Source organism: Myiozetetes cayanensis, unplaced genomic scaffold (genome assembly GCF_022539395.1).
Source record: "Myiozetetes cayanensis isolate MyiCay16 unplaced genomic scaffold, myiCay2020 scf9, whole genome shotgun sequence".
NCBI lineage: Eukaryota > Metazoa > Chordata > Aves > Passeriformes > Tyrannidae > Myiozetetes > Myiozetetes cayanensis.
Genome location: NW_026088185.1, coordinates 34644263 through 34661895, shown reverse-complemented (window position 1 = coordinate 34661895; position 17633 = coordinate 34644263). Strand labels below are relative to the sequence as shown.

At 40.6% G+C, this 17633-nt stretch overlaps 1 protein-coding gene across 2 annotated transcripts in view; it reads right to left on the bottom strand.

The window, feature by feature from the left end:
* The window catches only part of KYNU (kynureninase), a 57743-nt gene that overhangs the window by 17578 nt on the left and 22532 nt on the right, over positions 1-17633 (bottom strand). For both annotated transcript variants that reach the window (XM_050340349.1, XM_050340350.1), the window contains exons 6-10: positions 16257-16328; positions 14636-14710; positions 13152-13298; positions 6902-7000; positions 6057-6130 (exon numbers count right to left, since the gene is read on the bottom strand). In XM_050340349.1, the coding sequence (XP_050196306.1) occupies positions 6057-6130; positions 6902-7000; positions 13152-13298; positions 14636-14710; positions 16257-16328 (467 nt within the window). The remainder of the gene's footprint in view (positions 1-6056; positions 6131-6901; positions 7001-13151; positions 13299-14635; positions 14711-16256; positions 16329-17633) is intronic.

Below are 17633 nucleotides of genomic sequence, written 5' to 3'. Positions count from 1 at the left end.
TAATGCCTCTTTTTGTGACTTTTTAAAAAAGCAGGCACAGAAGGGTTTTTTCCCATTTTCTTAAAGGTGTGTGACACCAGCACGAGTTCATTCAGCAGGAAGGGAATTAACTGGCAGCTTTGTCTTAGTGGGAAAAATCAAGACATGGCAAAGTGCTTTCAATATTACCTGTCTCAAAGCAGAGAACTGAGGCACGAAGAGCAGGCAGCTAACAACACGTGGCCTTTGAAGTGGGGGAAAAATCACAGCAGCCATCCAGACTCCAAGGAGAGCCCCAGGACCTCTTCCTTGCTAGTTAAGGGGATGCAAGAGTTGCCCCCAGGCTACATTCACCTTTCCATCAGGCTAAGCCTGTTGGTTCCTTTCATGTGTTAGAGCAGTTGTGTCTTACACCATCTGATGAGAAAAGCTGGAGGCAGCAGATGGGAAAGCACATCCTCAAGGAACACAGCCTCTTCCCTCCCATTTCCCGGGCTGGGACTGGGAAAGGGCCACAGCAGAGCACACAAAGTGGTTTATGTCCCATCAGTGGGGTCCAGGAGGAGAGGTGTATGGGAGATCACGCAGGGAAAGAAAGCAGCACATTTCTTTCACCCTCAGTCCCACTATAGGTGATGCAGAGTTCACATACAGCACCTTTACACAGTCCCAGGAGTTTACAATGAGCCCTACAGCTCCTCTCTAAAACACCTTAAAGTCTAACCAGGGCAAAGATGACAAAACAGAGGGGAAGACCTTCGGGGAGGAAAGAACAAGAAGGTTATTTATAATGAGAAAAGAAGCAAGATTGCTTGAAGATACAGCTTAATTACAAGGGAGGATTTGAAGGGAGAGAGACAGAAAATGCTTGACAGAGAACAAGGAGACAATCATGGGAGCCACATAAAAGGATGTGCAGAGCTGAAGGAATAAGAATGGGAATAGATGATGTGAGTGCACATTAACCTCTCTTTTTTTTCTCACAGAGACACACTCCAAAGTTAAAAAATGCTCTTGGATATTTGCCACGCAGTTGGTGAATCCGAGAACACACCCCTGCAGGCCCATCATGGGTCTAGATTGGCCTAATAAATCACTTGTCCCAAGACAATGCAATTAAGCCTAATTAGCCGATAGCTTTATTCCTAAACAGTCTCTTCCCAAGGGAGGTTTTAACTTTTGGTTTCTAAATTAGCTCAAGGAGCTAAATTGCTCTCATCTCCTTGGCAGAGCAACAGTTCATTTCTACCTTAGTGCAGGATACTTCAGGCGCTCGGGGGACACGTGTTGCACTGCACGGGTAGTTTAATCCCTGCACTAGTCCACAGTTTGAGTCCACTAGGACCAGTGACAAACCCTTCTGGAAACAGCAGCAGGTACACTTCCATCTGTCACCGCTGACTTTCCCACCTGGCTGCACTCAGGAGTCTCTACGTTGCTTCTCCAGATCCTCTCCCTGACCAGGACAAGGTGCTCTGTCCTGCTAAAGCTTTCAGCAGTGCTGAGATATTCAGAGGTGACAGACTCCAGGGTCAGTGAGAAATGGACCACCTTAGTCCATTATCTCAGTAAAGTCTGAGTAGAAGACACAGTCTGAGTAAAGAAATTCTTGGCTGTGAGGATGGGGAGGCCCTGGCACAGGTTGCCCAGAGAAGCTGTGGCTCCCCCTGGATCCCTGGAAGTGTCCAAGGCCAGCCTGGAGAGAGCTTGGACCAGCCTGGTCTAGTGGAAGGTGTCCCTGCGAACGGCAGGGGTGTTGGAGTAAAATGAACTTTAAGTTCATTTAAGCCTTCCAACCCAAACCATTCTCTACTCCCATGATTCCTGGAAGCATTTTAAACAAGGGCAGCTTTAGTTCTTTCCAGTACAGTAGATATAAAACAGCCTTCCAAATCTTTTTACTACTTTCATTTGCTCCCAACTCACACTCCACCAGATACATTATTTTCAGCAGTTTCACAGAAGCTTCAGCTATTTATTTTGGGGATTATGTGACTCTAATTCAAAAGAGAGTAATGTGATATCTTCTCATAGATCAAGAAAATCATTAAAGAAAAACTCAGCTGAAACTGCCAGCCCTGGAAGCTGTTGAGTAACCTCTTGCAAAACAGAGTTACTGGGCAGACAGGATCTGCACTGGAGTAGGATGGGGACCCAGAGCACCTGGGAAAAATGGGAAGGGGAAGGTCTATGGAGCAGCATATTTTTGTTTATCTCATTACAGGGTAAAGTTCACATACCAAAAAGTCTGTGCAGGTCTCTATTAAGAAGTAGCTGATATCTCTATGAAGAAATTGGCTGAAGATGCCTTGTGTTCCTCAAAGCCAGTATGAAATAGCTACCTTTTTGCTTCTTGTTCTTTGAAACTTTTTCTTTTTTTAATCATAGAAAAAAGTAAAAGCCAACACATCAACTGCTTCCTGCACATGCAGCATTTCTTCACATCACAGAAACTTTTCATTTTTAAACTCTACCTGCTGCTAGTGCGTGCTAAAGCTAAGTTTGATAAATCCTTTCATTTTAAACGCTAAACTGTGTACAGTTTTCATTTAATCCTCTGCCAAGGCTTATCTATTATTCTCCTGACTGCTTTACATACATTTGTTTCCCTTTCATCTCTTCAAATTGTGCCTTACTTCTCCTTCCTTTACTGTCTCAGGGTTCTGTGAGTTTTCCCTCTCCCATCCCTTTTGCCATCTGACAGCAGAGCTGAACCCCCTGCACATCTACAGCTGCAAATGCTCTGCTGTGAACACCTGACTTCTCTTGCACCTTCTTCCCCAGATGCTCACAAATATTCACAGTTCATTATAGCTAAATTGCTTGGTAATTCTAATTATCCTTCTTTTTATAAATGGAGAAATAGAGAGAGAAAAAACCACAAATTATTAAAAAATTTAAAAGGAAACTTTTCTGGAGCCCAAACAGCTAGACAAGCAAAATTTCAATATTAGTAGGTCACTTCAGTGCTCTCTGTGCCTTGCAAACTTCCCCTCTGCAACACTCATATGGAAACCTGGTGGCACAGGCTCAGCCTGCACTGGCCCAACAGTTTCAGTAGTATTTCATAGCTCTGCTCTCTACAGGTCATTTTTTTTTTTTTTTTTACTTGAAACCTTCCCATAAAGAAATCACTCTCACACAATTAGCCAGGAATATATTGCATTGTGATATATAGAGCAGGTATTAAAAAAGCTATTTGAGTATTAAGAGAGACTTCAAAGGAGGTGAGATCATGAGGGAATGGGGATATGTTGAACCCATATATGTCAGATTGATTCAGTTTTACTGCTCTAAGGAGAAAGATGGGGGTACTAGCAAAGGACTACCCAACATACTTGGGTGGAGATGTTAATTGGGATGGTTACAACATGTCACTTTTAGACCCATGGCCTCTGCAGTGAATTAGGGAACTATCCCCAGCTAAGCCAAGGTCTTTGCAGGACACCAGAATGGTGTTTGCAAAGATGCAAAACAAGAAGGGGACATATAAGACTGTATCACTGTCTGCCAGCCATCAGATTTAAGGACAAACCTAAACCTTGCCCTTAGATATAAATTCTTTCCCAAGCTAGTGAATTACCAGCTTTGTAACTCTTGTAGGAAGCTTGCACATCCATGAAGAAGTGTGGGACTGGTTTGGGACATGCCCTGGTATTACTGATTTATACCAGGTTTGGGTTGTAGAGGTCTCAGCCAAGGTCTCAATGGCAGCCCCAAAGCAGAAAGCAGTTCTGGCATGGCTTCAGGCATTGCTGGCTATTAAATACTTTAATAACTCTTTCTTGAATGCATTTTAAAAGAAAGGTGCAAATAAGTGTTTTGTTATTGGTGGAGCAGGATCTGGAGTGAGCAGCTGGAGGGGAACCCAGTTTCTTAAACTGGGCATAGGATAAAAGCATACTCACAAAATTAAGGGAAGTGAAACAAAAATACCTAAATTCCTTTGGTGATTGGCAGCAGCTGGGTTTGAGGGGTTTAAAATGAAAATTTTGGATCACACTGTTTAGTCTTCAGTAAGTACCTAGGGCCTGTTTGCCCTAGTCTCAGTCAGAAACAGGCAAACGCCCTGGAACTGCCTCTCTGAAGTTTGGTCAGAATGTATATTTTTCTATTAAGGCCCAATACATTATTTCCTTATAAAAACAACTACCTAGTCGACAGCTTGCAGAAAATATGAAGGATGAGACAAATTAGAGAAATCTATACAGGTGGGTACAGTGACTCACAGAATATCAGCCGTGAGTTAAAAACAGTATTTCAGACATTTTAAACGACAAAAGGGTGTCAGCTGAATTGGAATTTAATTCCCTGCATTTGTGTGGGCTGAGATGCAAAGAAACAAATGTTTGGTGCTCCTGTTTTTTGACTGAAGTGGTGTGGCCACTGGGTGTCATCCTTGATCCAGATGACAGCCAAAGACTTTGTAGCTCCAGCAGAAAGCCTGCAACTTCCCGAGCAGTTAAATTCCACTCTATTTGATTGTACAACATGCAGAAAATTGCTCTGCATTTAAATCAGCTATAAAATTGAATACTTTGACATAGACAAATTCTCCTTTGTCTCGGTGCCTTATTTGGAGACCTGAAATGGCTGGTTGATGCGGGAAAGAAAGAGAAGTAATGCAACCAGGGCATAGGAACTACAAACAAATTTGATGAGTGATTATCAAATCTCAGGAAATATGAAATAACTATGATTAAATAATGCAGAGGGACTATGCAGGAAGGTTGGAATTATATCCTTAATTGGGCCCCAGGCTGAAAAAGCCTATTTCATGTAGGTAATTGTGTTTAAGATATTCAGTAGCCAGATTCGGTACACAAATTAATGACTATGTATGAAGGAGCCAGTTCAGGAAAAACTAATTTAAACTCATACCTACAACACAAAGTTCGTGCCCTCACAGAAGTTTCAAAATTTCATCAAGGATGAAAAAAAGACTCAAAGTCCTTGATATTTTATCCATTTGCTATTCTGTGATTTTTCACTTTTTTTTTTCAACTCTTCAGCATCTTTCCAGCTCCACAAAACCAGGATCCATGGGAATCACACAACCAGGTGGGGCCATGGGAACAATGCGTGCACCCAGCTAACAGGGAAGCATAAAACTTCCCAGAAGAAATATCCAGATATCCGGAATATTTTGCCAACGTTCACGTATAAGGATCGAATCAGCTCACAGCAGGTCGTATGTCATCCTAATGAGTTTTCTGCTATGGGTGACTGAGAAAAACTTATCAGTGTTATTTTGTTATCTCCTGAGAGTCTAGACAGTCTGAAACCAGCACAGTGCAGCGAAGCTGCTTATTATAATATTATTTGTCTCTGAAACCTGATTTAGTTTGCCTTCTTCAAGCTAAAATAAAAGGAAGTGCCAGCAATTTCTCCAAGCATTACAGCCAGAAATGTTTACATTTGTCAGTGCATTGAAAGTAATAATCCTACTATTCTTAATATAAATGCATAGAATATAATAATATACTGGTTTAAATAACAGGTATTTTTTTAATGCAGCTAACCTCAGTTGATAGCTCAGCTTTCCATGGATTATACAGTTTTTAAGAACACAGATCTCCGTGTAATACTTCCTAGCTTTGCCACTGGATGTAAATTTAATGAAAACATGCCAGTACTAAAGAGTTATTAGGCACAGAGTTGAAATTGTCTTTGATTTTGCTCACCAACCAGAGACTTCGAGGATTTTTTAAAAATTCATTTTTAAAGGAAGATGTTAAAAATTCTCTTTACATTAAACAGCCCCATAGCCATGATTTAGGTTACTTGTTTTTAACATTATCAACACTCTCTTTTACGATTCTACTTAGTTTAGAACTGATAACTGACTTCAGGGAGGAAAGGCACTTAAGATAAGAGCCAAATGTCAGCTCAGTGATTTTTTTTTTTCCCAAAAGGAATTTTTTCTGTTTCTATAAATATATACATAGGTGCACACGCCCATATTCTAAGACCAGGTATCTACACAATTTCCCTTTCAGATCTCGATTCAAAGGGAAGACATTTTCCCCTTTGAACTTAACAGGACTTTTTATTTGGGTGTAGAAAAAAATACTCACGCTGGTTTAACACTCTTGGAATGCTTTTCATGGATGTAGGCAGCAGCGATGCCTCCTGCTCCAGAATTTAAATACTGCAAAGAATAAATCAACGTGTACATGTCGTGCTCATTATCTGTAAAGTATCACCTTCCTTCCCTCACCCAGCTCTATAAAACAGAACAGTTTTAACATTTCTGGAGGTTTCTAACTGGAGATCTTAGCATTTGTCACAAAGTGCTGATGTAGATAAAAAGCAGATATATTTTTTCAGGTTAGATTTTAAAATATCTTTCTTGGCTTAGGTACAATAATTGAAGTCTAACAGGCTAGAAAATTGAAGTACAGCTGAAACAATTCCATGTCATAATATATATAGCAAAGTCATCAAACAAACCCTCTGACTATATCTGCCGATTCTTAATCTCAGTAGAAGTCACAGGAATTAAAGATACCTTGTTCTGGGATCAAAATTATTTAAGTTTGGGCAAGAATAGTATCTTATCTAGGGATCATTTCATAAAATCCTGTAGCTTTGAGACCTTCTCAGTGTGCGAAATAAGAAAAGAGCCTCTAATCCTGTGACCAGAGAGCAGAATGTGCTTCAGAGCAGATGTTTAACCACCGCCAGCATCCACCTCACATTCACAAGACCTCATGAGTCATTGCCACTGTTAGTTTTTGGAACCTCTCATAACAAAGCCACCACTAAAGTCAGTGCCCACCTCCTCACTGTGGCTGGTTCCAAGATTCAGCCAAGTCTTGATCAACAGTTCAGGTGCAGTTTTTATTCATTTGATTGGTTTGCTGACCCATGATAGAAGTGATGTTAAGGAAAACAGTCTCCAACAATGAATCTATTTTACCTTGTAGGAGCACCAGCTGGCAAAATCTACTCCCCAGTCATGCAGATGAAGCTCTACATTCCCAACACTGTGAGCCAGGTCAAATCCAACAAAGCATCCCTGCAGGAAAGAGATGATTATTATACTACTTGCTAGGATAATCATCGTCATACAGTTATTTTGAAAAAAAAAAACCCACACCTGTAGACCATTACTGGCTCTCTCCATAGGCATGTTATCTAGTGACTTTGTAAAGAGTCAGGTAGGGATAGGACAAGTAGAAATGGACTTAAACTAAAAAAGGAGAGATTTAGATTAGATGTTAGAAATTCTTGGCTGTGGGGGTGGGGAGGTCCTGCACAGGTTGCCCAGAGAAGCTGTGGCTGCCCCATTCCTGGAAGTGTCTAAGGACAGGTTGAACAGAGCTTGAGGAAACCTGATCTAGTGGAAGGTGTCCCTGCCCATGGCAGAGAGGTTGGAAACAGATGATCTTTTAGGTCCCTTCAAGCCCAAACCCTTCTATGATGAATCTATCAAGACCCATCTGCTTTGAGTTATTGCTAGATATGGTTTAGATTCCTAAGAAGTTGATCATGCAGTAAAGTGGAATCACTTGCAATAAGTATTCAGAACAAATGCATAAATACAACCTGTTGTATGGCACGACATGCAGAGACAAAGCAGTAAAGTGCATAACGATGCCAGTTACTCATGAACAATTACATTCCACCATATACTTACACTGAAGGTCTCCCTGATATTTAAACTAGCAGGATCTTGCTCTTTGGGAATCCAAATGGGTGAGGCAGCAGCTCATGCAGCACACTGATCCTTAAAGACATTTTTACTTGTCCCTAAGAAGAAGAATCCTGCCATTCCTCTGTGAGGAGTGTTGCATTTGCCATCAATAGAATTTGCACAGGGAAAGAAAGAGGGGGGAAAGCATCTAAGGAGCAGAGACGTCTAGACCAAAAAAGCAAGTTTTACACACGAAATAACCACTGGATGGCAGCATTTTTAAACTAAAAAGTTCTTCCAAGCTTTGCCGTTTGTTTAAGTGCAGAGAAATGAAACTGCTTTTTGTGCCTGGACTACGAATTAAATGCTATTTTGCATTTTGCTTTTAAAACACAAACAGCTTGCTTGCAAGCAGCGGGGTAGAAATAGGAGTGAGAGCACAGGCTTCAGAAAAATCAGCGTCCAATAATAAAACAAAGGGGGTTTTTTTGAGAATCTCCTGCTGTTTCTTGCATGGAGGGAGCCTTAGCTAAATTATTTAAACAGTACTTTGGTATATTTAATCTTCTGTATAAACTAGATAACAATTTGAATGGAGCAGCATTTTAAGAAGATGTGACACGTTAATTCTAATGGAGGCTTTGGTGGAGTTATCAGCTTAAGAAGTTGCTGCAAAGCAATGGGGAGAAAACTCACTGCCACAGAATTTGCATGACCTAAACATTGGAATCAGAGTCCAAATAAATAACCTTGGTGGCTTGACTTCACAGGGACACACAGAACTGGGTTAAAACAGATCAACTGAAATGGTGAAGTTAAGACAGAGGGGCTGAAGAATGCTGAATTCCCATGGGAATGCCCTCATTCAGGGATAAAATGGCTTCAGAGAAATAAGCTACAGCAAACTAAAGCCAATTGCCAGTGAACAAGGAGGCTTTCATAGGGTTTTAAAGCATTAAAACGTCAGCTGACTGGATTTAGACCTTTACAGGTGTCCCTTTGTACATACATCCCACGCAAACTTTTGGAAGCAACTCTGTGATAGATCCATTGGTTTCAGTGCAAACCAGGAATAACATGATAGGATGAGAGTCTTGCAGAATGTGTGTGCCTGGCAGTACATTAACAAAATCGAAACAAACAAAACAATGGAAGTCGCTCATAAAGAAGAAACCTATTAGAAATTTGACTCTATAGTTCGTGTGCTAAAATCAGTTGTCTTTTCCCTGTCAGTAAGTCAGAAACTCTACAGAAAATGTGTTCAAGCACAAGATGACGAGATGGGAGGTAGGACAGGATGTTTGAGGACAGTGGCAGTTTGGATGGTCTTTGCAATCATGGTAGCATAAAGATGCTCCATAGCCATATCTATCCCTGTAACCTTGATATGCCCAAAATTTCTTGGGCACTGACACTGTCTGGAATAGATCAGCTTGAACCCACACCGTGGGCCCACAGCCCTCAAACAGGAGGCCCACAGATATACCACCCATGGGTCATCCTTCTGAACTCCTCTAACTGCTTCCCAGTGCTCTGAAATTGGTTGGCAAATCCTACTGGGCACTTTCTAACCGAGTATTGAGGCACAGCCTGAAAACCTGGGTTCAGAGCTGGCAGGTTTCCTGCATCGTCTCAGAAACACCCACTCGCACCAGTTTGCTCGAGTTGTCTTCTGCAAGATGGGCTGTGCCGGTTTGTTTTTTTTCCCAGGGAGGTGTCTGGCACTTGAGTCACACAAACAGCAAATGTTTAGCCACACAGATTGCACGGAAAAAGTAAAACAAACTGAAACAGCTCTCCCTGCACAAGCCACGCAGAACCAGGACTGCGTGGGAACGGCGCTTCCCCAGACTGGGTGGGGGGAAAAGCAGAGCTCTCCATCTGCTCCGGGCGAGGGAGAGGACATGTGCTCTCTCCCCTGCCTCTTCCGCTTCATTCCAACATCTAAAAGTCATTTCTGCAAAGTGTCTGGGTAGCTGCTGATAACCAGCAGGTAACAACTCAGCATGGACAATGACATTTGGAGAGAGGGAGAGAAATGACAGCTTCACACCGGCAAAGCTGGGACATTTAGAAAGAGAGACAGGAAAAGAAATGAAGATGAAGGATCTTAAAGCTCTTCCTACTGGGAACTCGAGAGATTAAAATATTTTACATAACGGTACAGAGTCAGTGGAAAGTACAATATAACTTATGAAATGAAAATTGTATTTGAAAGATAGAGTCTCCTAAAAGTCAGCCATTTCTTAACTTGCGGAAGAATAAAACGACTCAGCCGCCTCCATCCTCTAAAGCAAGCTCAAAAGTATGAAACAAGGAAAACTGTTACATCCTCCTCAGCCTGCTGATGAGTCTCTTGCACAATATGTAGTAATTTTGATTTATCTGAGAGACCTTAGATGGAAAAATAGCCTGAGGTAATTTTTCAAGCTTAATTTAGTTCATTTAATATTTAATGACTTAATGAAGCTGTCTATGTGCAGAGCTTTCACTCTGGGAGGAATCTTAATGTACGTAGAGAACTTAGGAAATTGGCTTAAAAAATGTAAAAGGAAATCAGTAACTTAATTCATAAATGATTGACCTCAAGAATCCTAGGACATTTTCCAGACCTCCAGAGCTCGCAGCTCAAATCTCTCTCCGAGACCTGATAGGGCACAACACTGTGGGATTTTATTTCAGTTGTACATTAAAAGAATTATTAAGACCATCTGTGTAGGACTTTTCTCTCTAATATACTGTCTGACAAGTGATTTTTTTTCTCTCTCTTTCTCGAATGACATTTTCACCTTGTATTTTCACCTTCTGAGTCGTTTGCTTGTCAGCTCTCCCCAACCTATTTTCTGTTCAGGAGCACAGGGTCATTCACCACCCTTCATCACTGGGAAGGAGAACCTTGCATTTTTCCTCTAAACATGGTTTTTCAGTCTTATTCTCTTTCAAAATGTATTATAAAGGACTTCCAGTCTTTCTGTGCTAATACGTATAAGACAACACTGGTTTCATCAGGCCCAGAAGCTCTTGAAGGAGATATAATCTTTAAGTCCAATTAAACTTATAGATACATAGATGCTAATTACTCTGCTTTAGCAGTTGGTTTCATTCTCCTCTAATCCAACAGCAGCTCCAAACATCAGCTCTGACCTGGGAAAAGGAGAGAGGAGCCAATTGCTTTTGAAGATCCCCCACTCTGGGCTTTTTGATAACCAGAAATTCTGAGATTAAGAGAAACAGAAGGGTGCAGGAATAGCTTTTACCAATATTAAAAGAGAAACACTTCATGAATCGTTGATTCTGTGCTATTCAAGTAAATATTTACCATATGCAAACGTTTAAGTGTGGTATAAGAGTCTGTTACATAGTGGGTTTGTATAAACATATAAACATCACTTAACCCCAGGGCAGAATCCATAAGGACAATGAGCTGAGTGTATCTGACAGGAGGGAAATAAAAACAGAGCTGGCTCATGTTTTCCAAGCCTTAAGGGTACTCAAACAGTTCTTCAGGTTGAATTAGTTTTGCTTTTTCAATATACTAACAACATTTTAAGCCATGAATGTACCTGGATAACCCAGTCCTACACACTTGAACCTCAAAGAGACTGGTAATTAAATCTGGTAGGGTCCCCCCACTTTTGAAAAATCTTGGGAGGAAGAGATCCAGGTCTACTTACAGTAGTCCTAACAGGCATGCAGGTGGAAACAGGCCTTTGACATTTACCTGTGCCTCCTGGAATGCTGAACAGCTGTCAGAAATTGTTCTCCTCTTCAGTAACACGATAGAGTCTCTGTATAGTGTGCAGTGGTTTTGTGTGTATCCATGTGGAAGCACATACTCCTGAGTTAATATTTTTACTTGCACCGCCTTTTAGAAATTTTAATCTCTCTCCACAAAGTCCTGGTTATCTCCTCAGGTGTCATAAAAATCAAATCCATTATCACTCTGTGTAGTAAACTATCAGTGACTACTCTCCCCCAGAATACAGGTTCTCAACCACTTTGGGGCAGTTTACAACTTTCACTGGAACTGCATCACTTCCACTCATCCAAGCCAGTGTCCCACAGTCCAGAGAGCACTTCTAGGGAGGTGGTGAAATGATAGGCTATTCCCAGGTTTTTTTATGTTTATAGAAGAGAAGAAAGATTTCTCTCTCTCAGACACCTTTCAGGCGCATCACGGAGCAGATTTCAGGGAAGCAGCACTGAAGGCACGTAGGTGTTGGCAGCTGAATGAAAGCTTTCTTGCCACCAGGAGTGTGAGAGAGCAGAGCAGTGGGTGGCATCATCCTGTTAATAACCTGTCTTCCCTTTCTGACATTTCAGCATAGCCTTGCGATTATTTGTGGTCAGCCAAGTGCTGGAAGACCCTCCAAGAGAGCACCATAACGGTGTTGCTTCTAGATACACAATCCCATTTCCCCCTGCAGCTGACTCCCCCCATTTTTCTTTTTTTCCTTGGTTTTCTACATCCACATCAGAAGTTGGGTTTGTTTTGTACTGTTTTTAGCACCAATTTTGTTGCCAGGTGCTGCTCAGTGAGAACATTCCCTTTTTATATCCCATGGGCCATGCACTAGCTCTCACACCTGCTCTGCTCTCCCAGGGGACACCTTACCATCGCTTTCCAGCAGCATAACTTATGCCCTGACCTCCAGAAAAATTTTCACTGCCAAACCTACAGCAACAGAAGATGTATTGCCTGTTCCTGTGAGCCAGGTACCTCTCCAGAGAGTTAAACCATCAAGTATAAAGGGTTAGCTGGTTTGCCAAAAACTCAGTGATACTAAATAAGTTTACCCTTGAGTGATTTAATCTTGTATGAGATAAGGTGCATCCAGTAAAAGGCTGGCACTACAGAAAGTCTGGTGACCTCTCTTTGATAACATGACTTAATTAAAAACTATTTTCTCCTGAATTCCTAAGGCAATTGAGGTGGTTAAAGGGTTTTACAGCTATGTCCACAGAGCCTGCTAGCTCCAAAGGCTGAATCCTCACCAAAATACAATCATCTTGTGGTGTTGACTTGCTCCACATTGTGCCTGTCTCCTGAAAACTCATCAGCCTAGTCTGAGCAGTGATGGCTTCATAGGGAACTCACCTCCCTACCCACTGGGGGCAGAAACTGCCATAACGTGGCAGTGGGAAAGGAGGAAAATCATGAAAGTTTGCCAAAAAAGCAGAAATCTAACACTAACTAACTTTTAAAGAGAGATTACAGCTGTCGTTACCTCCTCCTCCTTCTGCACTGAAACTCTTGATACTCTACCCTTACAGAAAAGCCAAGTATAAGTTAATGGTCATGAATTATCTTTCTATATAGTTTAAGACTCACCTGCAAGATTGCTCTAACTGGACTTTTTCTTCATGCAGCACACAGCCCCCCAAGGATCTGGGCACAGTGTGCTTTTACATTTTACCAGATTCACACAAATTTCCATGTTTTGTTGCCAAAAAATAGCAGAAATTAAAAACGTATCACACAGAAAATTGGTCTAAAAGTGGTGTTAAGAAGATGAATCTGGAGCAGTCCTACCTTTTTTTGGCCAGCCTTTGTTATTCTAGGGATGTCAAACAACTGTCCTGTGTAGTACTGAACCCCACTGAACATAATGACAGCAATAGAGTCCCCTTCCTTCTCAATTACAGCAAGGATATCTTCCGTCCTCAAGGTCTCCTCCCCCTAAAACAAAGTTAAAGCACACATTTTACATCAACTCTGGCAGTAATGAAACTGTCAGTCCTTATTTCATAATCTATATTTTACCATGAGCCACGCTGCTTGCATAAGGAGATCAAAAGCAAATCCTTAGCATGGTAATGATGTACAAAGGTAGTGCTACGAAGTAGCCTGTGAGCAAGTAACCTCAAAAAAAAATCATTAGCAAATGAGTCTTGAAGGTGCCAGTTATAAAAAGCCTATTCACTTCATGCTCTAACATGCTTTATACTCTAATATTTCTGGCAGTTTTAATTTACAGCAAAAAATTCCTGGTGCAAACAGAATATCTAATGATTTTTAAGTGGCATCTGAAATTTGTGACACCCACAAGACTTGAAAGTTGTCTATCACTTTCACTCTGTACTTTTTTAATAAATTTGGTATCCCACAGGAAGCTATTATAAACCTGCCATATTTATATTTCAAAAACAATGTCTCACATCATGAAAAGTACAAAAATCCCCAAACCTGTGGTCATTAAATATAGAAAAATTTCAACCAAAAGGGAAAAAAAAAAATCCTCATTTTTGATTCTTTATAGGAAAATTACTGCCCCATCCTCCTCCTGTCTTCCTAGCAAGGGATCTTGTAAAACATACCACCACCTAGGGATCAATTAGGCAGTGAAAACCCAGAATTAAATTAGACTTGTTACTGAAAAGAGCTTGGGCAAGATGGTTGAATTGCAAGGGACTGTTATTATCTCAACAATCTCTGCAAATCTATCAAGCGTTCAGGAGTGGGCTCTTTACTCACAAGATGACTCAGATTTCAGAAGCAAAAGGTCACCCTCGGTTTATAGTTAGGTGACAAAGTTCTTAATGCTGCAGAAGTGAAGCGAGGCAGCCTTTCAAATTAATCTGAATTGCATATTACTCAGAGCAGACCTTTCTCTCAGTCTGTGCTGATACAGACAGTGTTGCTCGTGTTATGGCAATCTCTCACCTTAGGACATCCAGAGGACATTGGGCTTTCTCAATGAGCTGCTATATTTTGCAGGTGACTCAGTGTGCTGTCAGTTTTTGCAAACAGGAAAAATAGGGAAAATAACCTTTCTCTTGTTGTTGTTCCAGGAAAATTCACTATTGAGTCAGAAATTATAAAGTGGGGTTTAATGTCAAAAAATATACCCGGAAACAGACCACACGATTCATAAATTTTACCTAAAGAATTTTAATACCAATTATAACTTTTGCAGGCAGACACTAACACTATTTGAGAATATATGCCCTACTTTCACATGAAATATGCTTCTGCCCTTAGTGACAGCAAGCAGAGCTGACATATTCCTCACCAACCTGCCGTGGCTGCAGCAGAAGCATGCTTTTCTCCACATCCAGCCCGTGCAGTCGAAGCTGGGACTCAACAGCATACTGGAAGAGAATTCCATACAGACAACATTAACACAAATACATGATATACAACAAAAAGAAAAAAAAAAAAAAAAAAAAGGACAAACAAATCAGAAGTTCAAAAAGGAATGAAGAAGTCTTGCCTTTCACTGAAAGTAATGCTTTGAAAGCATAATCTAACTTCACTGAAAAGTTTGCAGATTTCCTTTGGATTAAAAAAAGACACAAATTGAATTCATATAAGAATGCAAGGACTTTTGAGTGAGAAGTCAAAGCCTGAATCCTACAGGATAAGTTCATGGAACAGAATGGGGGTAGAGATGGGGCCCTGAGCAGCCTGATCTAGTAGGTGTCATCCCCACCCATGGTTGGAGGGTTGGAACGAGGTGATCTTTAAGATCTCTTCTGACCTAAACCATTCTGTGGTTCTATAATGTGATGGAGGATGTGCTTTATCAGATGCCAGAAAGCCAAGCCTGCATGGATAACAGCCAAGGAGAAGATTGAGCATCCCTTCTGCAGAGCCCAGGGTACCCACTTTTCTGGGTCACACACACTCAATCCCAGCCTGCCACAATCCCCTGCTGCCAGCACAAATGAGGCTTGGCCAGTATATACATATGGCCCTGTGCTATTCTCACCTCTTCTATTTGCTGCACAGCTGGCAGGAAATAAGAGCTTTACACTCTCATAATATTTTGAAAATCCTATAGGCCAATTTTATAGATTAATGATGATTCTGGGGAATCAAATAACAATCATCAAATCACAGAATGAAGTAGTTTAAAATTTCACAACAGGAACTGGAGCAGAGGAAGTTGCAGAGATTATTGCTGAACCGCTGTAGAAATTTGGGAAGATGGAGTCCAAGCATACAAGTGTGCCTGGAGCAAATGTGGGATTAATATAAACATTACTTAGAATAGAAGCAATTTGAGGTTTATACATCTGTGCCACCATCTTTGCTACAAATAAACCCATTAGTAGCTTGAGTCATTTTTATCACACCTTAGAGATCAAATTTGTTATCAATTTCCACGAGTTGATGGCGTTGATGATAAAGTAGCAGTGGGCCACAAACCCAAAGATTAATTTGCTCCAAGCTCTCATGCACGGGCTATTGTCTCCTATTTTACAGCAGACAAATGATGTTTGAACTAGTAATCTAAAGTGCTAAGAACAAACATTTCCATCTCTGTCTGGGGATATATAAGTGTTAATGTTGTGAGTTTGTATTGATTTGGTTTCATAAAGTAAAACAGCAACAAGAATTAATAAAACATTTACAACTTTGGTTGATTTAGGCCAGTAGTTTGCTCAATGTCTTTAAAAAGACTCATAAATCAATGCACCCATTCAATCTTTTCCTCTTGTAAGACTTTTTATTTGAACAAAAGGAATAAAGCTACGATCTGTAAAATATGCTGAGCTCAAAGGCTTCTGACAGATTTTTTTATTGTAATGTTACTTGGACAAGATGAGCTAATAAATATTCAAATCATACTACTGATATTCTTTGGAAAAATATGATTAATAATACAAATATGGTGAAATATTCATTTCTTACATGGTCAGAGGGAAAGGCTTTTGCTTCTAGAAGAATTTTATAGCGTCTTGGAGTAGGCTTAAAGAAAGATAGCTGTTAAAGACAAAAAAAAATTATGTTGAAATGTATCTAAGCAGAGATGAGAGAGATTCTCTCAGCATATAACTTAATAAAGACTGCTTTACTTTCATGTAGACTACAGAGAATCCCCCAGAAATTACAAATATTTCTTTGTCCATATAACATTTACCAAAGTAGGAAAGTGTTATAACACTGTATTTCATATATTCATAACAAAGGCCACAAAAACCCAGCAGTGAAAACTTGCATTTAACAGGAATCAACAGCAAAGCTTTGACTACAGCCAGGGAAGCTGGGATTTCACCCAGCTCCATCCAGGAAGCAAGCTGGTAGCAAACAGTGAAAAAGAATTCGATTTTCATTCCTGCACAAAATGTTTGTCATTGAATCATCCCTTACTCCGAAACAACTCTGACCAAAGGACTAAGCCTTCTGCAAAGATCTGATCTAAGCACCTTCAGGATGGTCTTTGCTTCTTAGTTCCTCACGTGAAGGCAAGCTGGGCTGGCCACCATGCCAAGAGGATTAGTAGAAGACTTACAAGTCCTCCCGCTCAAGCTTGGGTTACACAAAGCTCTGCGTGGACTGTGTACTCGAGAAATGCGGGACAGGTCTCACTTTATTGCACTTAATTCAGGGCAGAGTAGCCAAGTGAATTGGCCATCCTGCCGTCTTAATTTAACAAAGGTCAGAGGCATTGCACAGAGGAGCAGATTCAAGGGATAAACTTTTTGCGTGAATCACTCAAAATGAAGCTTCACATCCACACTCAGCTGAACTAAATCTTTGGAAATACTAGAGAACCAGAGGCAGGTTTTATGCAGCCACAGAGGCAACCTGAGCATTTAATAAGACACATTTATGGTCACTACGTAATACAAATCAAAATTCTCTACCACATTTTAGGTATGTATAAAATAGTTTAACTCTGTTATCTCTTGTTTAAAAGCTTGACTGAAATTACAGCTTTGTCTTGCTCACAGTTGAGCTCTTGTTTCCTGAACTTCAAAATTTGGTGTGAAATTGAAATTTGAAAAATTCCTTGTAAATGTTCCTTAAATAATGTCTCACTTGGTGACTGACAGGCAACACATGTGAGAACAGCTCAAACTTCCCCTACAAAGTCCTTGAAAATATTTCTCTGTCCAGCTTTTCTGCTTAATATTGAGTGAGGCCAGGTCTTGCACATACATTATTCAAGATACAGCTCCCAAGGCTTAAAAAAAGTTAGTCTGTCACCCAGGTCTGTCTCTGTGAGGTCCTCAGAAAGCACTTTGCTTACACACACAAAGAAAGGAGAAAAATACTTGTCAACAA